Here is a 21,062-nt window from a genome sequence, read left to right as displayed (position 1 = left end):
TCCCTTAAAATATGAGAAAAGTCAATATTTGGAAGGTAAAGTGGGCTAACTAGGGGGGCTATCATAACGTGTTGGGGTTTTGGTTGCTGTACTGGTACCGGAGGCCCACTCACTCCTGTGTCTTTGTGGATCATTTTGATAATCATTCTCACTGTGTATGAAACATCATGCACTTTGAATGGTGCGGAGATGTAGCCCCCAGTAGCCGTGTAGACGGCCCGGCCTAATCAGCCGTTTCTTATACTAATAACAGGCTGGTGCTGATGTGCAGGAGAGACAGGGAGACTGAGTGCTTCTTTATGGGTGAATCGATATGAAAGGTTAACTCCACCATCTCATCGCCCCTCATTTAACATGAGGAGGTGCTGCTTTCACTTTGCAAAGCTTTTGGACACAATATTGTGACCTTTCCTGGTATTAATGCCACATTAATATTGTAATTCTATTAATTCTATTTTTCTCGAAATATTGACTTTTTTTCCTCTAAATAGGAGGACAGTGACCCTAAAACACTGTTGTACTTACCATCATGTACATAGAAAAACTCAGAAGCCTGTTGGCTTACTGGTTGTTTTGGATAGTTAAAGCTATTGTGTTGTAGACATTGTGATCCCTGGTTTCCATCACCACCGCTGTAAAGAAACGAGTCAGCAAATCTCACTACAATGAACCATTTCACGTCACATCACTCTGAATGACTGTTTAAATCTCAGCAATTGATTTATGCAGAGATTATGAAAAATCTGTGGAATTCCTCTTCAAGTTATTGGAGACGTTACATATAGTATGCATTTCATAATCGTTCTACAGCTCGAAACACAGGCCTATTTGCAATAAAATATAGGGTTCAAATCATTTGCACATCATTGCATTTTGTTTTTATTTACATTTTGCACAGCATCCTAACTTTTTTGGAAATGGGGTTGTCATATACACTATTGCCAAAAGTATTCACTCACTCATCTAAAAAATTGAATTTAGGTGTTCCAATCACTTCCATGGCTACAGGTGTATAAAGCCGAGCCCCTAGGCCTGCAGACTGCTTCTACAGACATTAGTGAAAGAATGGGTTGCTCTCAGGAGCTCAGTGAATTCCAGTGTGGTACCATGATAGGACGCCACCTGTGCAACAAGTCCAGTCATGAAATTTCCTCACTACTAAATATTCCACCGTCAACTGTCCGTGGTATTATAACAAAGTGGAGGTAAGAGGGAATGACAGCAACTCAGCCATGAAGTGGTCGGCCATGTAAAATTAGCTCAAGAACAGCATAGAGAGCTTCATGGAATGGGTTTCCATGGCCGAGCAGCAGCATCCAAGCCTTACATCCCCAAGCGTAATGCAAAGCGTGGAATGCAGTGGTGTGAAGCGCCACCACTGGACTCTAGATCAGTGGAGACGTGTTCTCTGGAGTAACAACTCGCATTTCTCCGTCTAGCAAGCCAACGGACGAGTCTGGGTTTGGCGGTTGCCAGGAGAACGGTGTTTGACTGCATTGTGCCAAGTGTAAAGTTGGTGGAGGGGGGATTACGGTGTGGGGTAGTTTTTCAGGAGTTGGGCTCGGCCCCTTAGTTCCAGTGGAAGGAACTCTTAAAGCTTCAGAAGACCAAGAGATTTTGGACAATTTCATGATCCCAACTATGTGGGAACAGTTTGGGGACGGCCCCTTCCTGTTCCAACATGACCGTGCACCAGTGCACAAAGCAAGGTCCATAAAGACGTGGATGAGTGAGTTTAGTGTGGAAGAACTTGACTGGCCTGACCTCAACCCAATAGAACACTTTTGGGATGAATTAGGGTGAGAATGTGAGAGCCAGGCTTTCTCATCCAACATCAGTGTCTGACCTCACAAATGTGCTTCTGGAAGAAAGGTCAAAAATTCCCATAAACACACCTAAATCTTGTGGAAAGACTTCCCAGAAGAGTTGAAGCTGTTATGGCTGCAAAGGGTGGACCGCTATCATATTAAGACGTGGGATCTTTAAGAATGGGGTCTCACTCGATTTCTTGTGTGTGGGAAGGCAGATGAGCGAATACTATTGGAATTATAGTGTAGGTTTCAGAAATCTATTGCAAAAGAAATTGACCATAAAAGGAAAACTTCTGTGGAAAATCCTCAGTTTGAATGTGTGTAATGGGATTTTTACAGTTAATGCGAGAGTTGGTGTGCTCTCGCTCGCCCATATGCCTGACAGTCACAAGACTGAGCCATTCATGTTCCTACAGTATGCCTTTTATCACAAGTTCTCCATTTACATTGTGTGTCAAAGTATCCAGACATGCCTTCTAATTAATTCAGCCACATGCTTAAAAATGTTGTTCCTCAAGGGTTGGTTAGTAAAGGGAATGGTTGTATTTAGAACCATGAGTTCTGTATAAAACCATTCCTTACTTAAAAGGTTCTTTGCATGATGAAATGGTTCTTTGAATTAATGGAGAATGTGTTGTATATGGTTCTATATGCTGCCAAAAAGGGTTCTGCTGCTGTTATGATCATAAGCTCATTGGGGAGATGTCTCCCTCTAGTGTAGCTGTTTTGTACGGCAAGTCCTGATTTTTCAGGGGTGGTCATCCAATGAGAAGCAAAGTGTCTTTGTCTTTGACCTCAGAATAGAGCTATGGATTATTTAAAATTAGGGAGTGGACCATGTCTGCCTTCCATTTCCCACATCTTCTCCCTGTTCCTTAGTTCTGTCAGTCCTATCACAGTCACAAGGGGCTCCAAGCAGGAGCCGCCCAGAACTCCAGCCTTAGTTCTCAGAGTTCTTTCTCCTCCCTCTATCAGTCTCCCCTCGTACTCCCACCATTTGTCAAAGACACAGTCTTAACTCATTGTACATGGATTCAGATTTGCTTGTTTTGAATTTGATGCCAGCAACCTGTTCCAAAAAAGTTGGGATGGGGCCAAGAAAGGGCTGGTAAAGTTGTTTAATGCTAAAAAAAAAAAAAAAAAAAAACACCTGGTGGTTAATTAGTAACAGGTCAGTAACATGATTGGGTGTAAAAAGAGCATCATAGACCGAGAGTCTTCCAGAAGTAAAGATGAGGAGGGGTTTACCACTCTGTGAAAGACTGCATGATCATGATGTGTCTCCACATAAAATAGCAAGGAACTTCTGCTTTTCATGATCTACGGTACATAATAACATTTAAAAGATTCAGAGAATCTGAAGCAGTCTGTATACAAGATACAAGGCCTAAAAACAGTATTTGCTGGTCTTTGGGCCCTCAGACTGCACTGCATTTAGACCAGACAGGATTGTGTAGTGGAAATCACTGCATGAGCTCAAACACTTCTGAAAGCCACTGCCTGTGAAAACAGTTTGTCGCTGCATCCACAACTGCAAGTTAAAGCTCTAAAACACAAAGAAGAAACCACATATGTACAGGATCCAGAAATGCTGCCGCCTTCTCTGGGCCTGAGCTCATTTAAAATGGACTGAGGTGAAGTGAAAGTGTCCTGTGGTCCAACAAATCAAAAATTAAATTCATGGATTCAGATTCAGTCACTGATAGTGGGAGGAGGGAAGAGGGGGATACATCCCCTCCACTTTTTGGAGTTATATGATTTAAAAAAAAATTTTTTTTAATTTTGGGGGTTGTCGACAAAAGTATATAGCTGAGTTGCAGTGATGACAAATATAGCAATCAGATACAGTTCAAAAAGTCTAATTAAACCCAGAACAGTTGTTTTTGTTATTAAGACAAGTAGAAAGCAGCGCTAACCTGCTCTGGAATCATTTTACACTTCTTTAGTGAACTGTAATTATTTGTTGGATTGTGAAATGATGCATATTAACCCCTTAAGTGGCCAGGGCCCACCAGCAGGCCCAAGGTTTTATTACACGCTTCTGTAACCTGAGAACAGCTCAACCAGTTTGCCAACCAGTCTGAAGTCCCTGTAGTTACTGAATAATAAGCTTTAGTATGTAATAAGCCTGATCTTTTAAGCAGTTGAATATCATCAGTGTGATTATTATTGGGGTATTTTGCAAAAGTGTTTATACCAACATGTAGATCAGTTGGCAGAAAGAAAAAAAAGCCATTTACTTGGCAATAAAATTGATTCTCTATACAGTTTATTATTATTCCTGGTAATAATATTTCTGTTAACAATACTACTGTATTAATACTGACATATGAAGCATGAGATATCAATGTAATATATTTAATTTAAAATGTTTTTTTTAACCCAATTATACGTTGTAGTTTGTGAGCCATGGCTTCCTGATGTTGGTCGGCCTAATTTGCACCACTGGATTCAAATTAAGCTGATCATTTTATTTTAGACTTACAGTTCTTATGCTGATGGTGGATGTTCAAAGCAGTTCCACCAAAGTTCTATACATCGATCAGTATGTAATTCCACTGACTTTTCAAATTTCACACATATTTCGCTGGTTAACAAGTAGTTTGGTGTGAAACGGTGATGCCCTTGGGGCAGTCGTGGGCTAGAGGTTAGGGAACAGGCCCTGTGACAAGAAGGTCACTGGATCGATCCCCAGAGCCAAGAAGACATGGCTGAATTGCCCTTGAGCAAGGCACCTAACCCCCAACTGCTCCCTGGGTGCTATGGATATATGCGCAAGTGTGCTCACTGCCTCCTAGTGTGTATGTGATGTTTCACTGCAGGATGGGTTAAATGCAGAGGTAAAATTTTTTATGAAAATGGTCACAACGGGGAATAAGGGTCATTTAATGTAATCTAATTGTAGACCAACTGGAGCTCTTCACATTAAGTGACCCCAAGATTACATTAAATGATATTTTAAGCGGTTAAATATAATCAGATTGATCATTATTGGGGTATTTTGCAAAATTGTTTATAGTGTGGGGAATTAGGGTCACTTAATGTAGTCTAATTGTAGACCAACTATTTTGCCTTGCAGTGCCCTGCATGTATCCCTCCACCATAAATGGATTGAAATGTGTGTCAGGCCAAAAACATCATCTTAAAAAGACAGTGTCAAATAATATCCCAGGCGCCAGGCAGCAGTTTGACTACTTTTTCATATAATATTGTTTAATGTAAAAAGTTCCTCTAGGACAGAACATTTCACATAAAACCTGAATGAATTTACATGCACCCGATAATCCGATTATAATCAGATTTCTGGAGTTATCTGATTATTCAAATGGTCATGTAAACAGCACACTCTGATTTCTTAGATCGGAGTAAGGTCTAGAAATCTCAGTCTGGATTTTAGAAATCAGATTTCTCAGTGCATGTGAACTCTTACTCTGATTTCTTTCAGATTTCTCACACTGAGCATGTGTGATAACAGACGATGTTACCAGAAATAAACGAGTAGCGCCACAGCGACACCAAATACATAACGAAATGAAGGTTTTAGATGATGCATCTTCATGTTTTCAGGTAAAGCGGTGCAATGCAGCATCATGAAGTTTCAGATATGCATTATGTTTACGTTACGTCGTCTTCTGTGAGTTTATTGGCTGGTTGCAAAGCAGAAATCTGATTACTGTCTGACTCCTGTAGACCTGGGGTTTCTCCATTATACGATGAGTCAAGTGTATGTCGAAGCATTGATCGGATTACTGGCAAAATCTGATTTTCTGCCGTTATGGGATCATTAAATGCATGTAAACACACTGTGTTAACATCTTCAGAATTTAATAATGCAGACTTTATTTTTTCAAAAATATCAATGGAATTCCTTTTAAGTGTTGTTGGCCTCTTACTTTTGTACTGTTCAAGTTGTTTTTGGAAAGGTGCCTTTACGGTTTCTTGAGTCATTAATTCACACTAACAGCAATACTGTTACTTAGGTACAGGTCAAATCTGCTCAAGCTATTTCCACTCTTATTGCAGTTCTCTAGTTCTGTATGTTTGCGGGACGTGTTTTCATTCATCTGAAGGACCTTCAACCAGTCCCTGTTCTACTTGTGCTCAACACACCTGAGGCAGCTAATCAGCACTGTTTATTCTACAGCCTTTGATCCCCTGCTGGTGTGTTTGGAACTGGGTTGGAACGAAAATAAGCTATTAAATTTTTTTTTTTTTTTAACCACCAAATTTCAGTCCATTCCAAACACAAAATCTGATTCTGTCAATCAATCTCAATACGAAACATGTCGTTTTGTTTATGCTGTGCTGTAGTTTGTACGTGAGATGTCAGGATTCAGGTGCACTGTTCTCGGCTGATTGAAAGACATGTAGTGACACGTCTCCCTTCAAAAACAACGATATCCCATAGGATGCTGAGATACAGTAGCAGAGCCTGTTATGGTGCTGCGCGGCACGAGTGTCGCATGCGCGGTGGTGAAAAGGCCCTGAAGCGCACACTTACTGAGAACACCGGTGCATGTTGATCTCGATTAAATCAAGCCCCTCAGCGTTTCGCATAAGCTTGTCACTGTGAGGGCAAATCACATCCCTCAAGCGTGCCAGCTGCTCCTGCACGGCTCCTTTCTTTCACATCTGACTCCCTTTATTTGAATGACTGAAAGGAAGCATGTTTAACATAGATGTTGACTTGTTTATGGCTGTTTTAGCTGATGAAAAACAGGAAATAGGAAATTTAATAAAAGAGAGGCTTAGTAAATTTTGGCCTATGAAACGCATTTAGACTAGTTTAGGCTATAGGCTAGTGTAGGACAGACGCTGTCTATCCTGTACTAATCAACATCCAATTAATACACTGTCACAAAATGCCCAACACACTTTCTCATAATACTCAACACGCTGTCCCATATTTCCTAACACACTGTCTCATTATAACCAATACACTATATCATAATACTTAACACATTTCCTAGTACCCTGTCCCACAAGGTATTGTTCTAAATTCCCTAACACGTCATCCAATATTACCTAATACACTGTCATATAATCCCCAACACACTGTCCATTAATGCATAAAACAGTGGCCCACATTACCAAACTGTCCTAACACCTAACATTGTTCCTTTTTTCCTTTTTCCTTACACACTATCCCTTATTCCCTGTCCCATATTACCTAACAAACTTTCCTTCCATCCATCCATTTTCTAAGCCGCTTCTCCCTCAGGGTCACAAGGGGATGCTGGAGCTTATCCCAGCGGTCATCAGGCAGAAGGCAGGATACACCCTGGACAGGTCGCCAGTCCATCACAGGGCATCTTGTCTTTTTCCTACCTAACAAACTTTCCTATATATCCTAATACACTGTCCCATAATACTCAACACACTGTCTCTTAATACCCAACATGTTGCCTCGTATTTTCCAACCCTCTGTCCCATTATACCCTACACATTGTCCCATTGTACCCAATACATCGCCCCAATATACCCAACATTGTCCCATTATACCCAACACATTGTCCCATTGTACCCAATACATTGCCTCAGTATACCCAACATTGTCCCATTGTACCCAATACATTGCCTCAGTATACCCAACATTGTCCTATTATACCCTACACATTGTCCCATTGTACCCAATACATTGCCTCAGTATACCCAACATTGTCCTATTATACCCTACACATTGTCCCATTGTACCCAACACATTGTCCCAGTGTGTTGGGTACAATGCTAAGGCACTGTCCCATTATACCAAACACACTGTCTCATTTCCTAACACTGTCCCATAATACCTGACACACTGTTCCATTTTACCTAACACACCTGTACTACCCAGCACACGGTCAATAACTGTCCATTAATAATTAACACTGTAATATATTACTTGATGTCCCACAATATCTGAACATTTACTATATAAATCTTTTGAGCTCATATAAAAGTATAGAGTCTTAAAAAAGATGTTTTTATTCCAAAGCTTCTTTAGTAAAGGTAATTGTTCTATTTAGAACCATGAGTTCTATAGGGAACCACTTGAATGCTTAAGTGGTCCTTTGCATGGTGAAACTGTTCTTCAGATTGATGGAGAATGTGTTGTACATGGTTCTATATAGAACCCTATTGAAAATGGTTCTGTTAGTGTCACGATATCAAGCTTAAAACAATAGAAGAACCCTTTCTTGATGCTACATAGAACCATTTTCCAAATGTTACTTATAGAATTGTACACAACACATTATCACTCTGAAGAGCCATTTTACCATGCAAAGAACCATTCAAGCAAGAAATGGTCCTAAATAGAACCATTGCCTTCACTAAAGAACCCCTAAATGGTTCTTTGCATGGTGAAACTGTTCTTCAGATTGATGGAGAATGTGTTGTACATGGATCTATATAGAACCCTATTGAAAATGGTTCTACTGGTCACGATATCAAGCTTGTAACAATAGAAGAACCCTTTCTTGGTGCTGCATAGAACCATTTGCCATAGGTTACTTATAGAACAGTACACAACACTATACAGAACCGATGGTTCTAAATAGAACCACTGCCTTCACTAAAGAACCCCTAAATGGTTCTTTGCATGGTGAAGTGGTGCTTCAGATTGATGGAGAATGTGTTGTACATGGATCTATATAGAACCCTATTGAAAATGGTTCTGCTGGTCACGATGTCAAGCTTGTAACAATAGAAGAACCCTTTTTGGTGCTACATAGAACCATTTGCCAAAGGTTACGTATAGAATCGTACACAACACATTCTCTATCACTCTGAAGAGCCATTTTACCATGCAAAGAACCATTCAAGCAAGAAAGAACCATTGCCTTCACTAAAGAACCCCTAAAGAAGCATCTTTTGTTTTAATGCACAATGACCAGTGACTAAGGCTTTAAGGGGAGGACACACATATTCCTGAGTAAATACATTGCCTGTGTTTTTCTCCAGTCCTGACATAAGAGGATACCTGTCTGATTTGTCTTATGCAATCCGCTGAGGTCCCGTGAGACGGGATGGGAAGCGAAGCATTAGTAACAGCAGTGCTGGTACATTTCCAAACACCTGTAGAGAGAGACATACATGTTTTACTGCAACCTCTCCGGCTAAAATGGCAATAGCTGGATTTCCTGCCAAATATGGGCTGCTGTTGGGACTATATGTGGTGTGGCTGTGTTACGCGTCCACTGCAGGAGAGGCCACCTGCAAACTGAAGGCCACGTTCAACCTCAGCGGCTACAAGAAGGTAGAGAAGAAGAAGGTGATTATAGGGGGGATGTTTTCCGTGCACAACCGGCTGACTTCGACCGGCAACAGCACATCATCCGTGCCCGTGTCGTCTGGCTGTGAGGGGTAAGATACATTCAGACTGATATGGTAGACTGGCACAGTTTGAAGGGATTACACTTGTTTAAACGTAGTGGTTGTAAATGGTGCTTTGATTGCTTACTTACATCAACAAATTCAATAAAAAGTTAAAGGGAACTTTGTAATCTATTTGCAAACCAAGGGCAAAGTGTGAAGTACAAGCCTGTTCAAGCTTAATAGGTCAATGATTGTCATCCTCAGTGGTGCTATCTGTTCAGCCAATTTGATATAATAATCAACTGTGCCGCAGGAATCACTTAAATCCCACTGGGAGACCTTTATCTATTACAGCCCCATCAAAGGAAATGGGTCTTTGTCAGTGTCAGTGGTCACCACCCTTGCTTGAGATTCAATTCCAAACAAAAGCTGTCACTATTGTGCCAACTAATGAATATGAATGTCTTTATTAACATCTTGATTGGCTGGAGCAGGTGTGTTGAAGTTGGTGGAGAGACAGAGGGTGGGTCCACTGAGTTAGAACTGGCCTGCTGAGAGTTGGTGACTGGCCTGCTGCATTGTACTTTTATTGTGTTGTAGTGACATCTAGTGGTACACTGTAGTGCAGTGTCTGGTAGGCCAGATACTCTTCTTGCTTTGACACCTGATTCAGCTCCAGGACTTTTCAGAAGGTCCAGGTCATTTGATGATGATGTGGCTCTGATAGGTGCTAGAAAAAACATCACGCTGACTGATATAATGTCAAACTTCAATAATTTCAGTTAAACAGTGCAACAAAAACTCAAACAGCTTCAATTAACAAACATAAACTGCTTTTATGGTGTATGATGCAGCATTTTGATTAGCAGTCAGTCACTGCTTGTCAGAATTTCTGTCAATATTGATAAATATGTAGGAACATAAAGAGGAGTTCCACCAATTTTCATTATAATTAAATTATAATCAATTCATTATAATTAAATTACTGCGTAATTAAACGATTAAAACATAAACACAGTCACTCAGTGTGGTCAGAATTGCTTTGCTCACAGTGGTGGTGATTGGAACCAGGCGTCTGAAGAGTTTAATGCCTCCCACACTGAATGATATTACATGAAGTTGTCATTGACCTTTATGACCTTTATGCTCGATCAGTGGACTTTTATGACCTCCTCTTCTTCACTCCACACAGGTTTAACTTCCGTACCTTCCGCTGGACCCAGACGATGCTTTTCGCTATTAGTGAGATAAACAATAGCTCCAAACTGCTGCCCAACACTGACCTAGGCTACGTCATCTACGACTCCTGCTTCACCATCTCAAAGGCGGTGGAGGGCACTCTGACGTACTTGACAGGGCAGGACTACGCCGTGCCCAACTACCGCTGTGGGAACGGGGCTCCTCTGGCCGCGTTGGTGGGGGCCGGAGGCTGTGACCTGTCCATCGCCACAGCTCGAATCCTGGGCCTCTACTATTTCCCACAGGCAGGGTCTCTGCTTTGAGTCTGACCTTTTAAGTGTAACAATTTGCAATTATTTGAGTTATTTTAGCTGGTCTTATATTTCCAAGACGGGCTATAGTGACCTGAATAGCAAATTTACACAATGAGCCAAGACAGGTTTGGTGTCTGAACGTAGCTTCTTTAGTTTAACGCTGCAGCTATAAGGCTGTAGTAAGCTTGCTAAAAAGTAATTGAGGTATATATCCATAAATTAGCATTGTGAAAACTTCACCTCACACATTACCACACACTTCAAACTGCTTTGAGTTCTTGTAACCTCACATACACTTGACCATGTGCTTTCTGCTGGTATATAGAAGTACAAAAAGAGCACATCACATTGCTAAAAGCATTAGCAGCGCTTTGAAGCCTAAAAACATTAGTAGCAACCATCTTGAATACAAAATGTTTATATGTGCTTTTGTGCATTTTTATATGTCATTGTATTTAAGAATGTCAAACTAAGGAGCAAAGTTCAGCAACTGTCTTATACTTGACTACATTTTAGAGACACCAAAACAAAAAAAATATTAGCATCGCTATCTGCTACATCTGCTAGCTGAGAGTGGTGCCGCATTAGTCTCTAGAGCAGAGGTCACGAACAGATGGACCGCGGTCTGAGTCCAGACACAGACGTTGTCCTATGTGGACCTGGATCTACAACCAATGAACTATGGAGAATTATTTCAGTTCGGCAGGGTGGTCCTATCCAGGGAGTGGTATCACGGTACCACGCTGGAGTTCACTGAGCTCCTGAGAGCAACCCATTCTTTCACTAATGTTTGTAGAAGCAGTCTGCAGGCCTATGGGCTCGGGTTTATACACCTGTGGCCATGGAAGTGATTGGAACACCTGAACTCAATGATTTGGATGAGTGAGTGAATACTTTTGGCAATATAGCGTACCTTCAGTATATACTTCAGTTTACAGTATATGGCACTGGATCATAATGCAAGTTAGACATTATGATGTTCCGGTCCTTTGCTTGAGGAAATCTACTTTAACTAGACCCTGTTGAATTTTAATGAAAGACCTCTGCTCTAGAGAGAGACTTTCTGGTTTAAAGATGAGTAAAAAACCCTTCTGATGATTTATCTTGAAGTTGGGACGACATTTTCTAAAACTACAACTGCCTTGTTTTGAGGGCAAGCATGTTTCAAACTTTTGTTTTCTTCGTTTGTCCGTTAGCTGGTGTATGCGGAGGAAAGGTAGATAGCTAATGTTACTGCTAGAAGATCTTATCGCAGCTATAGTAACTATTTTGAACATTTACAATGATTTGCTAGATGAGAACAACTGCAAGCTTAAAGCTAAGGTGAGCAAGATAGCTGGATATCCAGATATCTTAGCCCAGGTTGGCTTTTTTCCTCCGGCTGAAAGGGCAAGAATGTTCTCTTTAACATCGGTTTTGTGTGGAATAAACACAGGATTGCTTTTGGGGATTTTGTTCCATGACTGAGGTAGGACCTACACTAATGCTAGCTTGGCTGAATGAATTAGATAATTGATAAGTGCAGGTCAGTGGTTAGAATGGGGTGACACCACAGGGTTTCCCAATGGTTATTTGATGTAATACTTGGTGGGGATTGTAGTGAGAGAACATTGACTGGTATAAAAGAAAGAGAAAATGAACATAATCTAAAATTCTAAGTTCTGACAAACGGATAAGGGACGAGGGATATAATGCTGTACTACAGAATACTGCACACCATGGGAAATGACACATTAAACACTAGATCTAATCTGTCTGCATCTCTGCTCTCTCAGGTGAGTTATTCATCTTCATGTTCGGTGCTGGAGAGCCGGTTCCAGTACCCCACGTTCCTGCGCACCATCCCCAGTGACGAACACCAGTCGGTGGCCATGGCCCAGCTGGTGCTACGCTTCGGTTGGACGTGGGTGGGCACCATCGCGGCGGATGACGACTACGGCAAGTATGGCATCAAACGCTTCAAGGAGATAGTGGAGGAGGCGGGTGTGTGCATTTCCTTCGCAGAGACGCTGCCCAAGCTCACCTCGCCCGAGACCATCCAGCGCATCGTGCGTTCTGTGACCGAGTCCACAGCCAAGATCGTGGTGGTGTTCTCCTCGGACGTGGACCTGAGTCCTCTAGTGGAGGAGCTGCTGCGCAACAATGTCACCAACCGTACCTGGATTGCCAGCGAATCTTGGGTCACATCTTCCCTTATCGCCCGCCGACCCAACATCATGTCCGTGCTGGGTGGCACCCTGGGCTTCGCCATCCAGCGGGCCGAAATCCCGGGCCTGCAGGACCACCTGCTCGGGATTGACCCCTACCAGGATGCGCTGACTGAGGAATTTTGGGAGACAGCCTTCAACTGCACACTCAGTTACACCCGAGCGCTGAGAAATGCCAGGGCAGCCAGGGAGGCAGGGAATGCCACAGCCTCAAAAGTGTCCACCAGGGCAGCCTTAGAAGGCTTGTGCAATGGCAAGGAGAATCTGCAGAAGCTGAACAGCACATACTCAGATGTGTCCCAGCTGAGACTAACCTATAATGTGTATAAGGCCGTGTATGCGGTGGCATATGCTTTGCATAATCTCGAGCACTGTGTGCCTGGGAAAGGACCTTTTGAAGGTGATACATGTGCCAACATCAGTAATTTTGAACCTTGGCAGGTGAGTCTGCACACGACCAAACTCACATGCATACAAGCCAAAAGTCTGAAGGCAAGAAGTGGCTTTATTTAGTCTTCTAAAAACATGTTCATTAACTATACACTGGTCAACAAAAAAAAAACTTTGTCTGTTACCTGAGGAAAAACAACTGATTTTTTACTAATTTTGGTATGCTGATTCCAAATATGCAAACATAATTTCTCTAGCACGTCAGGATCTTGAGTTACGTAACTATGCCAATAAATGCCAATCGCCAAACTCGACGTCAATGATTTTATTAGAAAAGTACACCATGAACATACAACTGGTGAAAAAAGACACAGATACCAAAATCAATCATATGAGGAATCTCAAACTACTACAGTCCACAATTAGTCTGCCTAAACGGTTCAAAAGTGTGACAAACACTTGCTCTTGCGATTGTGCTTCACAGAAGTTTCATGCTGTAGAAACCAGCAGTAGTCACCCATCATGTTTGCGTTATAGCGCCCCTGGTACCTGGTCTCCATTTCAGAGATATCTTGATGGAACCTTTCACCATGCTCATCGCTCACATCACCCAAATTGGGTGGAAAGAAGTCAAGATGAGAGTGAAGGAAGTGAATCTTAAGGGACATTCTGCAACCCATGTGTTTGAATGATATGAGCATGTCGTCAACTAGTTCTTCATAGTTTGTGGCTTTGTGGTTGCCCAAGATATTCTGTACCACCTGAACAAATGATTCCCATGCTCTTAGTTCAAGGGGTCTGAGCTTAGATGGAAAGTCTTTGTCTCTAATAAGCTCACGGACTTGGGGTCCATCAAAGTTCCCAGCTTTAAGCTTGGCATCACTTTGGACTGCCCCAAATTTTTGCTTTAGATATTTAAAGTCATCTGAGTTATGATCCATTGACTTTGTAATGATGTGCATCATGACGGCTGTCCTAGAGACACAGGAAACACATATACTTTGTGTACCTCAGTTGAAGACCCAGGAGAAGAGATACTACCTTGAGATCTCCACGGATGTGCCAGTTATGACTTCTGTAGTTTAGGGGTTTCGAATAATTTCCATTGATTCATGTTTCAAGCTAAAGCAATGGGTACAGAGGGCTTTTCATTTCCATGGTGTAGAAGCACTGCCTTCAAACTATCTTTACCTGAGTCAATAAACCGTCTCCATTCATCAGGTACATGGTCATAGCTGAAGAGCTACTATGCAGGACTACCACAAGTGATTAGAAAATATCTTGGGTGAACAGATTGTTGCTTTCTTGGAAACATTTGCAGTGTGTTGTATTTGGTGCATTTGCCAAATATCTCGATTTTTTTCATATTTTCAAAAAAACTATCTTTGAGGCTAAATTAGCAGTCAGTGCCCCAGAAACACTATTCCATCACTTGATGTAGCACTAAAACTTTGTTTTTATCTATTGACAGATCAAAGCGGTCGCTATAAGAATTTGCAAATTTCTGGCATTGTTGATCCTCAATATTGACAGTTAAACTTTAGTTGATTGAATTTTAATGACCATATTTGGATTCAGCACCCCAAAATCACCCAAATTATTGCTAAATTCTGTTCAATTTCAAAATGAGAAAATCTTAGCACACTCTATATTTGCATGAGAAGCACCAGTACAGCAATACATTAGCTTAATATTGACATGTGCATAACTCAAGAACCTGATGTGCTAGAGAAACTCTGATTATAGATTTGGAATCAGCATACCTGAAATGTCTTATATCAGGTATTTTTCTCCAGGTAGCAAAATCATTGTTGACCAGTGCTATGGTTATAACCTGGCATTTTAAAATTGATGCTGTTTAAAGATTACACAGGGATTTTAAAATAATGCTTCAAATTTCTATTTCACATCAAATTAACATGTTCCACTCACTGGTATTTCAGAGGGCTCACTGATTGGTGGTGTGGGAGCTCACTGATAGGTGGCGCTGATCGAAAAATGGAAAATATAAGCCAGGAAAAAATCTCAGAAAAACTAAGCATGATAGGTGCTCCAGAATTCATCGGACACGCTGTCAGATATGTGTTGTGTGGCGCATTTAGCCTGCTAACTAAGCTATCGTTAGCTTAGCCCCTTACTGACCAGGATATATTTTGGATTGTCCATCTGAATTTACATGCACAAATCGTGAGGCAAATTATTCAGTAACTGCATGAAATAAATGTAGTTTTATTTCATTTATTTATAATTTTTTTGTGAAAGCCCCCCTCAAATGAACAGAACATGTCTTTTATGATCACACATTTTACTATAGGCTTATAATTTACTGCTGAAAGCCTAAAATCTCAAGACGCTCTTTTCAGTCTAACAGAGTCTAACAGACCTTCATATGGGGCAGTAAATTAATGAATACTTTACACAATCTTAATTGAACACATTCATTTGTGTTAATCAAGCCTTCAGTAGGAGCTCCACTGGTTTTTTACAAAGTACCTGCAGTTGTTCAGAGTTCATTCAGAGTGGTTCAATGTGAAATGGTTAATTGTAGAAGAAATTACTGACTGATTTCTTTACAGGGTCTCGCAGCAACCGTCATGTATCTCTCTGCCACAAAAAAAAAAAAAAAAAAAATATATATATATATATATATATATATATATACACACAGTACTGTGCGAAACTTTTAGGTATCTAAGCAAATTTTTAAACAATTTACCTCAGCAGTGAGTTTATCACAATATACATTAGAATAAAGTCATATTCATAATTCAAATAAACATAAAAACAATAAAAAGTAACAAGAATTTCTTGGGTCCACATTTCTCCTTGACACCTTCACAGCCACCACAGACATTTGTTAATATCATTAATTACATCATGAGAACAATTTACTGAAGCACTGATTGGTCAAACCAGGAGCTGCTTTTTAACTACATATAATACTGTAATACAGGGCTTCCTCGAGGAGAGCTTTGGAATCGGTTAAACCAACTAACATCCAGAAAATCACTGTTTATTATATATATATATATATATATATATATATATATATATATATATATATATATATATATATATATATATATATATAGTTAATATTCTGCACATTTTATTTATTCAAATATTAACACTTTTCTCAGCAAATAAACACAAACTACACATAAATAGATTTTGAAAATGACATATTGTCTTATCAAAACTATAATAAAGCAATGTCATCAATGACTTCAGGCAGTGTATTCATAGCAACTTTGTGAGGGAGCTTTTTACGAGGCATTTAAATCCTCAGTTTTCTGGTTCCTATCAGCTACTGTAAACAATTCTGTCAGTTTCACACAAAAAAAAACAAAACAAACACTCTGAATGACTTTATTTACATCGTACAGATGTAATTACACACAAATTTTGAAAAACCTGTGGAATTCCCCTGTCAAGAGCGTCTGAACTGAGAAATCAGGTGGTGTGATTAGAGATGCAGGAGAATCAGCAGATGCAACCCGAATCAAGAATCATTTTAATGTAACAAATTAAACTAATTCAAAACTGGACTTTTCTTTTATGTTAATAGACATATTATATTACATTTTCGGCACTTCTCTTGCAAAGTTGGTGTTGTTCCCAAACATTTGACCTCATACTTATCTGCATCATATCTGTGCCGCCTGTTCTAACGGAGACTCGTGTCTTGCCATTGTTCCCCTCCTCCAGCTGATGTATTACTTGAAAAACCTGCGCTTTAATGTTCCTCACACCGGAGAGGAGATATTCTTCAACGACGGCGAAGTGATGGGATATTATGAGATCCTTAACTGGCAGAGGGCTTCAGACGGGGGCGTGACATACACCTCTATCGGATTCTACAACAGCACGGCGCCCGCTAGTAAAAGGCTGTTCATCGACAACTCCTCGATCATTTGGCATAACGACATGGTGCAGGTGGGTGAGCTCATTATGTCCGGCTTGAAAAGCTAACTAGGTTTTAATGAGGGATAAAATTAGACACAAAGACAAACTGTTATAGATTTCACACTGAAGGTCAGTGGATTAGTGTATGATTATATTAGTATACGATTATATTTCGCTGATATTTCGCAACATCTTGCTGCAGACCCCCTAGTGGCCGATCCAATAGTAAAATGCAAATGGACCAGATTTTTAAAATCAGTATAGTCAAATAAAACTTTGTTCGCTGAAAATCAGGTTAACTAGGACACTGTTGTCTCCCTTTGTGTGAAACGTTGAGCTGCTAGTGAGCAACGAGGAGGCAAAAGGGGAGGCGCTAAAACCCCTTGCTATGAAAACCCATACCTCTCCACAAAGACGGCCTTGCTGTGATAAAACAGGCAGCACAGCTTTCTTCATAAACCAATAAAGTCATCTGCCTTAATAAACAAATAACTTTTAAATACAATAGAAGCAGGAGAATCTCTAAAGGTTCATGGATGGGGGGTTAAGCCTGTACTAGGGGAGGTTTGGGGGCATTGGCTTACAACGAATAAGGTCTGATATGATTGGCTTACCATGTCTCAGGTCTGATATGATTGGCTGAAACTTACGTTAGTCTATCTCTGGCAGTACAACAGAGGCAGCCTGGCATTAGAGCAGCAGCAGTGCCTCCCCCCCCAGGTCGCGCTCTGCTATTACAGTATGTTGTGAGTGAGAATAAACTGTAGATGGTTTGGTATGTACGTTTTCTGAGGAAGGGGGCTAAATAACAAAAAATGGAAGTAAACACCATACAGATTGGACTGAAATATGGCCAAAACTCGAAAACCTCTCTCACTTTTTGTTGCATTAAATGCACAGAAAAACGATTTGCTCTATGTCTCGCCCTGCTGTTGACTTGCAGGCCCCACGCTCCGTGTGCAGTGAGAGATGCCAGCCCGGAACCAGAATGGGCATCAGGCAAGGGGAGCCCGTCTGCTGCTTTGACTGCATCCCCTGCGCGGATGGCGAGATCTCCAACACTACAGGTCAGGTGCCACTATCTACTGCCATGTGTTTTTTGTATGTTTGTTTGTGTGCATGTGCTACTACACTGTAAAACAATGGATCTTGGACTTTTTTTTCTTTAAACATTGCGTTTTAACTCTTTCATTTCCCAAATTTATATTATATTCAGGGCATAAGATAGTGTTGATTTATAGTAGTATACTCCTGTCTTTACTGGAAACAAGCATTACAGTTTGAGTGCTGTAAATATTGTACTGTAAAAAAATTGTCAGCTGAACTTAGTCATGAGAAAACTGATTATACTCCTTTTCTTAAGTTAACTCAACATGAGGAGACCAGAGTTTCCCCAACTCAAACTTCTTAGTGCAGTCAAAAGTTCTTTCAACTCTCATTTCTAGTTTTTCAGTTATGTAAACAATATAGAATTTGCTTTTTGCTTAGTTTCCCCATTAACTGGGTTCCCCATTAACAATCCCACAGTGCATTTTCTCTTCATGGCCTTCCAGATATAGACAGCTGTGGGATCCCTTGGATTAAAACTCCCAACCTCCTGATGCTAGTGTGAATTCATAGACCATGTGTTTCTACAGTCCTTCTGAAAAAATGACTTTTGTATACTGTATTAAACATTTAAGGATGCAGACATTGGAGCATTTTCAGGAGCTTGTGACTGATGCATTGGACTAAGAATTCATCCCTACCAGGAGGTTCTGAGTTTAAACCCCAGTGATGCCAGGCCTAATAAGAGAAAATGCCTGTTGGGATTGTCCGATGCAGACAAGCCCAGTGGGGAAGTTATATAAATACATAAAAAATATGCGTTCTATGTTGCTTACCTAATCGAGAAATAGGACTGAGAACTAAGACTAGAACTAAACTAAGATGGTTTAGTAGGGTTAACTCTAGTGCCCTCAAGCTGTCAAGGTTACCTCCTCTTTCTGTATGTTATATTCTCAATACCAAAAAACAAAAAGGGAAAATTCCTGAAACTATTAGTTAGATCATTTCTTTTAGATGCTGAGATGTTTCATCAATATGTAAATTCCCACATGTGCCATACTGCAGTAAACAGATTTCATTTGAGCAAATTGGTGCAATACGCATCACTTGATTTGTCCATTTGAAGCTCCTGTGCTTGTTCTAACAGATGCCAGAGGTTGTATCCAGTGCGAAGCAGACTATTGGTCCAATGCTAACCGTGATGCCTGCGTCCCAAAGACCATCGAGTTCCTGGACTTTGGGGAGGCTCTGGGCATCACCCTGATCGTCATTGCCGTTTTCGGGGCACTTTTGACCTTCGTGGTGGTTGTCGTCTTCATGATGTACCTGAACACGCCTTTGGTACAGGTCAATGACCCGTTGCTCAGCTTCACTCTGCTGCTGGGGCTGGTGGTCACCTTCCTGTGCTCCATCGTGTTCCTAGGGAAGCCTCAACCGTGGTCCTGCATGACCAGCCAGGTGGCGCTGGCACTAGGCTTCGCCATCGTCCTCTCCTCTCTCATGGGCAAATCTGCCTTGCTAATGCTCAGGGCGAGGGCTATAAAGGCCACCAAAACTGCAGCCAAGGCTGCCAAAGCAGCAGCGGCTGCTTCCGAGCAGAGCCCAGACACGACCGCCATTGCTCCAGCGGCACCACCGAAAAATGACATTGACCCAATAAAGCCTGTCCACCAGAGGGTGATGATGGCAGTATGTACGCTAATCCAAGCCGTGGCTTGCACTGTCTGGTTGATCCTACTCCCACCACATCCTGTGAAAAACACAGCGGCCCAAAACATCAAGATAATCCTGGAGTGCGACCCGGGCAACATCATCTTCATCTGCTGCGTGTTCGGCTACGACGTCCTGCTAGCCCTTCTGGCCTTCATCTTTGCCTTTGTGGCACGCAAGCTGGAGGACCACTTCAGCGAGGGCAAGTGTGTGACCTTTGGCATGCTGGTCTTCTTCATCGTCTGGATCTCCTTTGTACCCGCTTACCTGAGCACTCGTGGCAAGTTCATGGTGGCCGTACAGATCTTCGCCATCCTGGCGTCCAGCTTCGGCCTCCTGATGTGCGTCTTCCTGCCCAAGTGCTACGTGCTGCTGGTCAAACCTGAGAGGAACACAGAGGAGATGATGATACCCAGGGCCAAGTCCCGTGACTCCAAGGCCACCGGGACATCTGCTTCTCTCTCCACGGCAACAGAGGCGAACGGCACCACCATCTCCACAGTATCCCTGAACGACTGAAGGTCCATCAGCATATTCTTACACAAAAGTTCAGTGAATCTGTATTTCTACATCTAATATCTGGGACCTCATTTAGTCACCATGATAGAGAATTAAACACACAAACCAATCATAGGACAGGACGTAAACGAAAACGCCTCAGGAAAAGGTGTTTGAAATGACCAGGTTCTTCTCAGGGATGATGAAGTGATACCACACACCCTAGATGTTTGAATCACTTTAAAGTAAGAAGAATAAACAAAGCAATCCAGCAGAGCCTTTAGGTCCATCTAATTTCCACCTTCTCCTTTGTTGTGTACAAGCGACACTATAGTTTTACTTTTTCTATTGCATTTACTGGATTATATTTTTATGAATCCAACGTAAACAATGGTAGACAAACTTATTCAACTGTAATTATTCTACTGATTTTCATTTGTGCACAATAGCAGTACAGTAAAATTCTGTAGTTCCATAAAGTACTGCAACATGTAATCAACATATACAAAATTTAGGGTTGCATTTAATTGCATATAATTTTATTTTGTTATTTGTGCATAATTTGTTTTGCATCAGTCTTTTCACTATTGAGAAAAAAATAAAATGATATTGTCAGTCTCCTCCCTTCATCAAATGCATTAATTCAAAGCAGTCTGTAGAGGTATTGTGCATGTTACTTTATAAACTATACTATATGATCTATA

At 41.2% G+C, this 21,062-nt stretch overlaps 1 protein-coding gene across 1 annotated transcript; it reads left to right on the top strand.

Moving 5' to 3' along the window:
- Positions 1–8,913: 8,913 nt before the first annotated feature.
- On the top strand, positions 8,914–20,379 carry LOC108437982 (vomeronasal type-2 receptor 1). The gene is made up of 6 exons (XM_017715446.1): positions 8,914–9,155; positions 10,300–10,591; positions 12,376–13,248; positions 16,906–17,133; positions 18,047–18,170; positions 19,298–20,379. The coding sequence occupies exons 1-6, from the start codon at positions 8,914–8,916 to the stop codon at positions 20,377–20,379; spliced, it is 2,841 nt and encodes a 946-aa protein (XP_017570935.1).
- The last annotated feature ends 683 nt before the right edge of the window (positions 20,380–21,062 follow it).

Source organism: Pygocentrus nattereri, chromosome 7 (genome assembly GCF_015220715.1).
Source record: "Pygocentrus nattereri isolate fPygNat1 chromosome 7, fPygNat1.pri, whole genome shotgun sequence".
NCBI lineage: Eukaryota > Metazoa > Chordata > Actinopteri > Characiformes > Serrasalmidae > Pygocentrus > Pygocentrus nattereri.
Note: the sequence above shows the minus strand (reverse complement) of the source record. Positions and strands in the feature narration are given on the sequence as shown.